Source organism: Larimichthys crocea, unplaced genomic scaffold, assembly GCF_000972845.2.
Source record: "Larimichthys crocea isolate SSNF unplaced genomic scaffold, L_crocea_2.0 scaffold629, whole genome shotgun sequence".
In the NCBI taxonomy this organism is placed as follows: Eukaryota; Metazoa; Chordata; class Actinopteri; family Sciaenidae; genus Larimichthys; species Larimichthys crocea.
The window spans coordinates 978-11,586 of record NW_020858275.1 but is presented as its reverse complement, the minus strand read 5'-3'; the positions used below and the strand labels follow the sequence as shown (position 1 = coordinate 11,586).

The window sequence follows — 10,609 nt, the reverse complement described above, 5'->3', positions numbered from 1 at the left end:
TATATGCAGTTTTTCCCTGTGATGAAGTGCCGGGACCAGCTGCAGCCCCTGTGATCCTGATAAGAATAAGTGCCTTGCAAATTTCCTTTAATTTTAATCTTCTTTAGTTTTTGTTTTCAGGGCTCAGCTGACCTGTGGCAAGCATTATTTTGGAAAAAGTGAAGCAGGACTGCTGAACCAGTTCGAACCAGCACAGAAAATACAAAACAGGGTTTGGGTCCTGCAGTGTTTAAAGAAACAAAGGTCAACAGCCGAGTGAAACATTTACATCCCACTGACCCCCAGTCGACAAATTAGGGAAAACAAGTCCACTGCTGCCTTTGAAACATTTGTGCAATTTGTTTTTGTGACTGTGTTAGTGTGTGCCTGAGAGAAAAGGAGAAAAAATAGTTTGTGTGTCTATATTTTAAATTCAATTTTGGCTTGAAATCACCTAAAATTTCACTTCAATCCTGAAGCCAGACAAAGATTTGAATCCCAGACACCCTCCCTCTAATCATATTGGCCAAAGGCACACACAGGAACCTCCCCCTGAACGAGAGCCAAAGCCATGCACATGCACACAGCAAGACTCCAAAGTACCACTCTCACCTCTCGGACACCTGCCCACAGATTCACTCTCTCCTGGCAATGTGGTGCAGTCGAATGGCACTGCGTGGGCTCCAGCGGATCGCTGTTGCACCTTTGAATATCACTGGGGGTCTAACGGGCAACATGCAGAGGGAGATGTCGACCTTACAGCGGGTGTATGTCACCCGACAGATCCCACCTGAAGGCCTGAAGATCCTGCGTGAATCTGGACAGTGAGTCATAGTGTCCTAAAAGTTGATACAGGACATCTCGTATGATGAATGAATTGCATCTTGTAGCTGATTTGACTGTGATACCATTCTGAAATTGAGATGTCTGCTTTGTAAAGTTCATCATTTACTTTGAGCAAACAGGGCTGCTGATGTTTGCCCTCAGGTTAGTCAGATAAGACTGGTAGCCTAAAGGGTATTCCCCCATAACATGCCTATAGAAATGTCTGACTGCACCTTTAAAGGGCTTCTATGAAAGCCTGCAGCACATGTGACATAGCTTGAGACAGCTGTGTATCTTTAACTGAACCTCTAACAGCCAATCAACTCCCTGCTGTCCTGGTTTCGGCTTTCCCAGGGTGCAGTTTGAGCTGTGGGACTCGGATGACGTCCCCGTGCCGCGGAAGGAGCTGCTTCAGAAGGTCAAAGGTGTTGATGGTCTGGTCTGCGTCCTGACAGAGAGGATTGATGCAGAGTTGTTGGATGCTGCAGGTCTGACAGGACAGTCTTTGGGTCAGCTGAACGACGTATGCAATGAAATCCTCTCTTATATGTGCGTATTTGTACTCCTGCAGGTCCAAACCTGAAGGTCCTCAGTACTATGTCGGTGGGTTTTGACCATCTCTCGTTGGAGGAGCTGAAGAAAAGGTGATTCCTGTCTTTCTTTTTCTTTCATTAAAGTGTTGCTTTGCGTGTAACACTGAGTGTAATCTTTTCCCTCAGAGGGATCCGTGTGGGTTACACCCCCGATGTTCTGACAGATGCTGTGGCTGAGCTGACCGTGGCTCTGCTGCTCACGACCTCCAGGAGGCTCGTAGAGGCCACGCATGAAGCCAAGACGTAATGTCACACACACATACTTTACTTCTTTTTCTTTGGATCAAAGGTTAAATACATCTTTCTATCTCTCTCTCTCTTGTGTCAGTGGTGGTTGGGGCACATGGCGAACTCTGTGGCTGTGTGGACATGAGCTGGCCAACAGCACTGTGGGTATTCTGGGCCTGGGAAGGATTGGTGAGCATACAGTATCTCAGTATCTACCGGGTTTCCGTAGCTCCTCCAATCAGCTATTCACGGTGCCGTTAAACGTGCAGAGGTGCAGAGAAAAAAGAGAATAAATGCTGGAACACAACGTGCACATCAGTTTATCATCCAAGCTGCCATTTCTGTAAATCTTAGGTGTTTTTTGTGCTCTAAGGCGTTGCTATCGCTGAGCGTCTGGCACCTTTCAAAGTAAAGAAGTTCATCTACACAGATGTGGCCCCCAGGCCCGAGCTGGCCAGCATCATCAACGCAGAGTATGGTAAGGATTCACGGTCTCTGAGACGTCTCATGACAGCATTTCAGATTTGATTTTAATGTGAAAACATCAATGGCACTGTGTCTCGGTCTAGTCTCTTTCGATGAACTGGCAAAGCAGTCCGATTTCCTGTCTGTGTGCTGCGCTTTAACGCCGGAAACAAAGGAGATCTGCAACAAAAACCTCTTCTCCAAGATGAAAAACACCTCCATCTTTATCAACACGAGCCGGTACTTTAAACTTAAAACACAAGACACACACTTTGAATCACTTTAACACACGTTGTGGGATGAAATCCTGTGCAGACGAGCACTAATCTGGTCACGAGTACAACATCTGGACTATAATTCTGGTCTTTGTGTTGAGTCAGAGGTGGCGTGGTGAACCAGGAAGACCTGTACGAGGCTCTGTCCACCGGGCAGATTGCAGGAGCTGGGTTAGACGTCACCGTTCCCGAGCCCCTGCCCACAAACCACCCGCTCTTCACCCTCAAAAACTGCGGTGAGTGCTATGAGAGCGTATTAAGGCAAACATATTATCACAAATTTTTATTATCTCACTGTCTTCTATCCATCTTTTGAATTCTCTCCTCCCCGCAGTGATTCTCCCACATATCGCCAGCGCCTCCTACACTACCCGTAACGCCATGTCCGCCCTGGCAGCGAACAACCTCCTGCTCGGCCTGCGGGGTGAGCCGATGATCAAAGAACTCAAACTGTGAGGAGGGGACTGTTCAACTGGACCATCAGTTTAACGTTAGAGGACTCAAATTAAACCAGGATTTTAAGTTTGTGCAATAAAATGTAACTTTTTGGCTCATTCCTACATGATCTCTGTGCCGTTTCAGGTCGTATTTCATAAAAACATCAACACCAAAACTGAATTTCATCGTTTTTTTTATTCAGTCTATACACCAACTGAACATACTATACAATCTTCATATCCTTCAACAGTAAAGAGACAAACATTTAGTCCTCTCGTGATTACACTATGTTAGTTATACATAAAAAAGAAAAAAAAGACTTGACAGATTTGGCATTTAAAAAAAAAGCCCAGCTTTTCAAGCTCAAGGGCATAAGGCAGTGACTTACATAATCAATTTAGGCCTTTTTGTATATAGTTTGACATTTTGGCATATTCATACAGGGCGTCATACAATCAGTGCATTTTTTTTTTCTCCAGAGATTCACATTTTTATGCGACAGCACCATGACAATCCTTTAACAAGCCACTCTGTGAGACGTGGAAGCCACTTTGGACTCTACAGCAAGAGGATATCCCAGCTACCTCTCTGTACAGAGTATGCAAACGATTCGAGATTCAAACATCATTTTTTAAGTCTGAGGCCGAAGCTTAAACGACTTCACCGACGGTCCCAAAGTGTCAAGAATTACAGGGCGGACGGTCGGTTAGCTTATGTTTACAAGGAGGGGGGCGTTCCAACAAGGCGAGTATCGTTCTGTAGTAACACAAATCAAGATTATCCGTCAACGTGTGTTTCAAATAAACATGTACAGCCTAGCAGTGTGATGACTCTACAGTACGATAAGGTGCCGACTAGAAATAGAAGCGATGACCGTGACGTGTTTCTCAGCGACAGTGTAGGCGACACGATACAGCAAGCAACAAAGAATACAAAAAGGCAGACAGGTGTTTTTTTTTTTTCATTTCGGTTCACTAAAACTCTACGACACCGCATGGACGCTGACTTCAATGAACCGACTGTCTGCCGATGAAGCTGCTCTTATGTACAAACAGCAGGAAGTCAGGGTCGATGTAAGAGTTATTTTCTACGAGCTTCAAAAATGAGATTCATTCTCTTATTGAATCTTAACGTCACTCGAAACATACAGTAGCTGTGAAACTTACAGTATATGACAGATTCAACAAGTTACAGGCAGACGTTAAAATACAGTTACATACAGTATATTAAAAAATAATAATAATAATGACAAGAGACTCTATAAAATTTGAATTTCCCGCCATCATAGATCACCTGCTACAACCCTCAGCTTGCAAACTCGTCCTGTCGGCGATGGAACAGAAGGAGAGCCGGTAGAGTTTGATGATCGCGACACGACAACGTTTCCACAACGTTCAACATCTGAGCAAACATATCGGTTACGTAGAAAAAGAACGGTTATTTGTCGAGGTGCAACATTAGATGTACAAAGCACTGATATCAAGTACAGTAACAAACTTATTCAAATGTTTTGTTCTTCGTGAGTTTGAGTCTCTTCTCCGAAAGAAAGAAAAAAAAAAAGATGACGTCAACCACAAATGTGCAATATTTTACAACTTCGTTGCCCTTTTAATTAACACACGAGAACACCAGCGAGCAGGGAAACGTAGCTGATGTGTGGGACGGTCGGTCATTCCCCAGCGAATGACCAATAAGAAGGGAAAGTCTCGGTGTTGTATCTTAGACAAATCACAACCAACTGCAGGTTTTGCACATCATGACTCAGAATAAGGTGCATTTCTTCTTGGGAAGTTGATATTTAGGTATTAAAATGGCATTTTAACGCAATATTCAATCAATATTTTGGAACGCAGATTTCTGCTTTTAACACAAAGTTGATGCAAGTTGACGCTCGTCTCTTCATCATTGCTGCCCCTAGACAACAGAGCTGAATTCTTAAAGGTTCATATCCCTGCCTGGCAATCGCAAAGTTGATTTAAAAAGGTTCCCATTCCTCTGAAACTTGTATTCGACAAACTACAGGTAGAAATGTTTCAAAGCGAGACGTGCATTTGTGTCGTCTCGTGAGGTGAAGGCCCCCCGTCAGTGCAAACTGAACTATCTTGCCGGGTACCAGACATATTCTCAACTCTAACTGAGCTCAGCAACACTTCTAATGAGCGTAATTTAAAAAAGGTCTGTGGACCAGAAGGCAACTATGTCTCACATCAGTTGAATCAAAGTACTGTCATGTTGTCTTCTGGTTGACAAGTTGAAGAATTATGGATCAACAGCTGTTTTTTATTTCTGGCACCCAAACTGAATCTGAATCCACGATCTTTACGACGGTTACTCGACAGTCGGGATGCTGCTACATGTTTTTACAAATGTGCAATGAAAGATCTACACGTAACGACACTACCACAAATTACAGATGTTCATCGTCACTTCACTTAACGAGAGCGCCCACATGATTCCTTTTAGAAAATGCAAAGACTGACGCTTTGAGCAGTGTTTATCTGACACTCTGAGGTCTTCGGGTAACTTTTACCGACATGACAGTGTGGTTAAATAAAATGCATGATTACATTATCGTCCCTGTCTTTGGTCTGTGATCAGGACTGGTTAGTTTGGACAGAACATCTGTAAGAGCTTAAAAAAAAAAATCAAAACATGTTTGGGATTCCCATCACGGATTCCTAATCCTGTCGGCCCGCTCTGCTCTGCTTTGATGCAGTAACGTCGGGCTTACAGCAGAGCGTTGGACATGTTACTGTTCTGCCAGCGCAGGCAGGTGGTCTTGGAATGCTTGTATAGGTGGGACGACTGGCTGAAACGCTTCCCACACTTGAGGCATGCGTACGGTTTCTCCCCCGTGTGGACTCGGATGTGTTTCTTGCAGTCCGTCAGGGTGAGGAAGGTTTTGCAGCAGATTTTACAGGCGTATTTCCGAGCTCCCTCCACCACCAAGACGTTGTGCTCCGACAGAGCCTTCTTGCACTTGGACAGGACGTCGGCCGAAGCCCGTGTCAGCTGAGGCGGGAGGGAGGTGGGCCTGCCACTGTTCATCTCATACCCGCCGCTCTTGTTTAGAAGCAGAGGACTCGCCATGCTCGAGGAGGAAGAGGCGGCGTCCTGGAGAACGCCGCTCACCCCTTCCTCTGCTCCCATGCCGTTGGCCATCTTTGGAGCGATGCGTCTGTAACCTGGGTAACCCAGAGCGGCGGCTGTCGCTCCTCCTGCCCCTCGTGAGGGTCGCCCCAGGGAATGAAGCCCCAGACTGGAGCGCTGGAAGTCCAAACCAAAGGGATCCACTCCTCCACGTCCTGCACTTCCACTCCCTGCGCCTCCTCTCGGGTTCCCTAACCCATCATGCAGGGGGCGGAGGAATAAAGAATCAGCTTGTAGGTTGTCTCCAAAACCGCTGCGACTGTCACCGCCGAGCGGACCCGACTGGAGAAGAGAGGAAGAGGCAGACCCGGACGGCCCAGGAGCTTCCTGTCTGAGCAGGAAGTGATGTGCCACTGTATCACCAGTTGTCGTGTTGGGAAGATCATCCTCTCCGGTAACCAACCCGGCTCCGCTGCTTCCATAATCCTTCGGACTGAGGAAGCTAGAAATACTAAAACCAGGTTTTCCGCCCAGTCCGTTATTACACCCGAAACCTCCTCCGACCCCGGCGCCTCCTCCCATGCTGCCCTTGAGGAGGAGCTGCTCTCTGGGCTGCAGCAGAGAGTCGGCGCTGGGTTGGGGCTCAGACGTGAAGCTGCGGTCGCTGCTCTCCGGGCTCAGCTCCGCCTTCTCCTCCTCCTCCTGGCCTCCGGGCTCGGCCCGGTCGCTGCCTTCGGCCTGCGATGTCACGTCGCTGATTTCATCGGTCGGCTCGGGGGAACTCAGCGGCTCTCGTTTAACCACCACCTACGGGTAACGCAAAAGGAGGAGAATCAAGAAGCATGCGAGCTACACTGGAGCTGCATGATGTGCACGTGTAAAAATACTTTTTACTTAGAGTATCTGGTTTATCGAGGCCGCTGCTCGCTCACTCTCATTCACTATCTAAGTCTCTAGACCAATGCTCGATCTCCCCGGGAGACTACCGACTATGATTCGATGTGTTTCTTGTGCTTCTATAGATTTATGATTTGTGACAAGTGAACTTCCCCGGTGTGGGATCATTAAAGTCCATCTTATCTTATCTGGTCTTACATTTTCCCGACTTGTTAGTAAAACTCTCAGCCTGTGACAGGAGCCTCAGGGTCTTTATGCATTATTCTCAGGCAACATGAAGCCGAATATACGTGACCTCCAAAAATATGCAGCGACTTGTGAACTGTCGACCCATTTATCAGGTTTGTGTGGTCAACAAAAGACATGAAGGATACGAAAATTGCTACTTCTTTGTCACAAACAACAAATCCATCCACATCCTTACCTTCTGTTCTTCGGCCTCCTCCTCCTCTGTCCCCGATTTGATCTTCACCCCTGCCATGCTGTCCTGGTGGTCCTGGTCTTCCATGTCCTCCTCTTTGCTCACCCCTCCCTGCATTCTCCCCAAGTCCTCCCCCTCGCAGTGCCCGCTGTCCGACTGGCTGGGCATCTGAGGATCATCTTGCGACACGCCGACTAAACCCGTGATTGCGTCCAGTTTCGACTCATCCCCCATCTTGTGGGAGTCCGGGGAGAGCAGCGCTCCTTCCTCTCGCTCTGCGTTCACCCCTCCTTCGCCTAACAGCCCCAAATTAGGGGCAGAGAGGCGCTGCCTCTGCCTGGGTCTCTCCTCGGACAGACCCAAGGCCATGGACGGCTTGCGTTTGTGGAAGCGCCTTATCGGAAAGGAAGCTCTCTGTTCAACCACCCCTCTGCCAACCACGTTTCCAACTCCGTCCTCTTCCATCCCGCCCAACGCAGAGCTCACCAAGCTGAGCCCCAGCTGCTGCAGGAGGAAGGAGCGCTGCAGCTTCGACGTGGCGGCGTTCGCTGCGAGGTTGGCATTAGCTGCCAAGGAAGGGTTCACCGCTAAATCTGCCACCTGCTGCTGCTGCTGCTGCTGCTGCTGCTGCCGGTGCCTCTGCTGCTCCTGCTGAGGGTGGTGATGGACGGGTCTGTCGGACGAGGGGGACATGGGAAGGGTGCGCGTGGTCAGGTAGTGTTTGCAGGCTTTCACTACATTGTTGAGGTGCAGATGTGAGGCTGCGAGGAGGATGTCCATGACGTTGCTCTCCCCGAGCATCAGCGTGGACGTGTACATCATGTCCACCAGAGCTGCAAAAGCTTCGGCCGTCACCACCTGCAAGAAGGAGAGAAGGCGACTGATGGATCTGATCTGATTTCAGCAGCTTTCAGTGAATCACTGTCACACTCCTAACCTCGCTGTCCAGCTGGATCATGTTCATGCTGGCGTCTCCCTCCGCGACAGTGAACAGGGCTCTGAAGTGGGTGCTGCAGGCCGCCAGCACCGAGCGGTGGGCCTTGAAGTGTCTGCTGCCCACCACGATGACGCAGTCGCACAGCTGACCGTGGACGCGCTGGTAGTTGAGCTGCTGGAAGATCTGCTCGAAGTGGCCCGGGAAATCCATGACCCTGAAGACAGAGAAAAAAAACAACGAACAGATCAGATTTAATCATTTGTTGCTCCTTCAATTGTTGATATATTCATAAAAACACTCAGAGTGTAACGACGATCACGGTCAGAGGGACGGAGCGGATAAAGCTGGAGTTATAGTGAGGTTTAACACAGGTGGAGGTGCTGATGGAGGTTTTATTCTCCTGCTCCACGAACAGACTCGAGACCAACAGACTGTACGACAGCTCAGGGAGGACACAAAGAACAAAACATGAACTGAACTCGAACTTTTTATCAGTGTCACTTTGGACTCATCTCATCTCCTCCGGCTTATCCGTAGTCGGGTCGCGGGGGCAGCAGCTTCAGCAGGGAGGCCCAGACTTCCCTCTCCCCGGCCACTTCGTCCAGCTCTCCTAGGGGGACCCCAAGGCGTTTCCAGGCCAGCCGAGAGACATAGTCCCTCCAGCGTGTCCTGGGTCTTCCACCTCCCGGAGGGACGTGCCTGGAACATTTCCCCAGGGAGACGTCCAGGAGGCATCCTCACGAGATGCCACCTTAACTGGTTCCTCTCGATGCGGTGGAGCAGCGGTTCTACTCTGAGCTCCTCGCGGATGGCCGAGCTTCTCACCCTCACTTTGGACTCTGGTTTGCTAAAAGCTGTGACTTCCATTCAGTGTCATACAGCCTAATTTAATCGTGTATATATATATATTTCTATAAACGGTGCACGGTGGTGCAACTCTCAGCCAGAAGGTTCCTGGTTCGAGCCTCGGCTGTGTTTGCATGTTCTCCTCCCACAGTCCAAAGACATGACACACACTTCACAGGTTGATCTGTGACTCTAAATCTTTGTGTGTGTGTGTGTGAGCTCGATTCATTGATTTTTCTACAGTCTGTATAAAGTTTTTGTCTCTATCCATCTGTGCATCAGTCTACAAATGTCTGTCAGTGTCTGCAGACAGATGCACATATCTGGATTCATGCACATTTCCTTTATGTCTGTCTGTCTATAAACTGGGCCTGCAGACTTCCCCTCAGGTTATGCATGAGTGTGCACTCAGTGAACTGTTTCCCACAGTGTTATTAAGTGATAAAAAGCTTTTTCCCACCTGTTACCTGATGCATACTGTGTGCACTCACAGCACACACTGATAGCACAGCAGCTACACAGCATGGCCCGTCCATTAACATGCATTTAGCTCGGATAACAACAGTCAGCAGACACGCTGCATCTCATTGTCACCGTGCAAACATCAGGCAGCGGTAAAATAAGGAATATTACCTTGAATTTTTCCCACCGAAGCGTCCGGATCACGAGGCAGGAGCAGCAAGGCCCACACCTGCAGCCTGCAGCCTGGTTCGTTAGCACGGATGTAGCTGCAGCTACACCCGCTCGTCTCTATCGGAGCAGCCCGTTTTCCATCAGATGGAGCCGGCCAACGTTTGTGTCTCTGCTCCCTCCTCCTCCACGTCCACTCATTAATCCAGCTCACAGTGAAGATGATGATGATGATGATGATGATGATGGTGCGCTCACCGTGACTGAACAGCTGGACTCATCTGTCCGTGTCATAACATAACACAACATAACAACAACCCTCCTCCAACCTGCAGGCGCAGCCACGTTTAATAACAGATATCAGACGCTGTCGATCTGTAACCGGGTCTGACATGCATGTGTTATGATTTCTAGTGATTTATAAACCCCCCTCCTCCTCCTTCACCTCCACCTCAGACTGGTTTTCCCGACCAGACTCTCAGGGTGGCGCTGTGCTTCACTTCCATGTGACCTCCATGAGGTGACGGGCTGCAGTTCCGCGGCTTCGCCACCAGAGGCCGCTGCTGTGACGGTATACAGCCAAAGATTAAAGGGAGCGTCAAGATGATGCACTCATCCTAAGATAGATAGATAGATAGATAGATAGATAGATAGATAGATAGATAGAACATTTTAATAATCATCCACTGTCTAAAATCTCCTAACTAAACATTTTTGGCAAAACAAAAACAAACAACAACTTGCAAGTGATTTTGCTGACAAAGACAAACTGACAAAATATAACAAAACATATTAACAGAAAATATCTGAAAAACATATAATAATTACAAAAAGGTACATTCAGTTTTCAAGACTTTCTGCTTTCTCTTTGAGGAGGAGCAGCTGGGAGTCCCAGATAGATAGATAGATAGATAGATAGATAGATAGATAGATAGATAGATAGATAGATAGATAGATAGATAGATAGATAGATAGATCTCCTAAC

General features: G+C 48.0%; 2 protein-coding genes across 2 annotated transcripts; one reads left to right on the top strand and one right to left on the bottom strand.

Moving 5' to 3' along the window:
* Nucleotides 1–571: 571 nt before the first annotated feature.
* Nucleotides 572–2,974, top strand: grhprb (glyoxylate reductase/hydroxypyruvate reductase b). Its single transcript, XM_010737663.3, has 9 exons — nt 572–803; nt 1,159–1,292; nt 1,376–1,448; nt 1,524–1,640; nt 1,726–1,814; nt 1,999–2,103; nt 2,195–2,330; nt 2,471–2,601; nt 2,700–2,974. Exons 1-9 carry the CDS (start codon nt 631–633, stop codon nt 2,819–2,821), a joined length of 1,080 nt encoding a protein of 359 aa, XP_010735965.2. The 5' UTR covers nt 572–630; the 3' UTR covers nt 2,822–2,974.
* An 18-nt stretch (nt 2,975–2,992) lies between these two features.
* zbtb5 (zinc finger and BTB domain containing 5) lies at nt 2,993–10,145 on the bottom strand. The gene is made up of 4 exons (XM_027276830.1): nt 9,628–10,145; nt 8,149–8,362; nt 7,215–8,069; nt 2,993–6,700 (listed from the first exon to the last, which is right to left on the bottom strand). Exons 2-4 carry the CDS (start codon nt 8,356–8,358, stop codon nt 5,531–5,533), a joined length of 2,235 nt encoding a protein of 744 aa, XP_027132631.1. The 5' UTR covers nt 8,359–8,362; nt 9,628–10,145; the 3' UTR covers nt 2,993–5,530.
* Nucleotides 10,146–10,609: the final 464 nt, after the last annotated feature.

What these genes read in the sequence shown, in the direction of transcription:
- grhprb (XM_010737663.3), top strand. Translation starts at nt 631, where the DNA reads ATGTGGTGCAGTCGAATGGCACTGCGTGGGCTCCAGCGGATCGCTGTT. An exon ending in GCCACGCATGAAGCCAAGAC is followed by an intron (nt 1,641 to 1,725) that starts GTAATGTCACAC and finishes CTCTTGTGTCAG; the next exon opens with TGGTGGTTGGGGCACATGGC. An exon ending in CATCATCAACGCAGAGTATG is followed by an intron (nt 2,104 to 2,194) that starts GTAAGGATTCAC and finishes GTCTCGGTCTAG; the next exon opens with TCTCTTTCGATGAACTGGCA.
- zbtb5 (XM_027276830.1), bottom strand. Translation starts at nt 8,358, where the DNA reads ATGGATTTCCCGGGCCACTTCGAGCAGATCTTCCAGCAGCTCAACTAC. An exon ending in TGATCCAGCTGGACAGCGAG is followed by an intron (nt 8,070 to 8,148) that starts GTTAGGAGTGTG and finishes TCCTTCTTGCAG; the next exon opens with GTGGTGACGGCCGAAGCTTT. An exon ending in AGGAGGCCGAAGAACAGAAG is followed by an intron (nt 6,701 to 7,214) that starts GTAAGGATGTGG and finishes CGTTACCCGTAG; the next exon opens with GTGGTGGTTAAACGAGAGCC.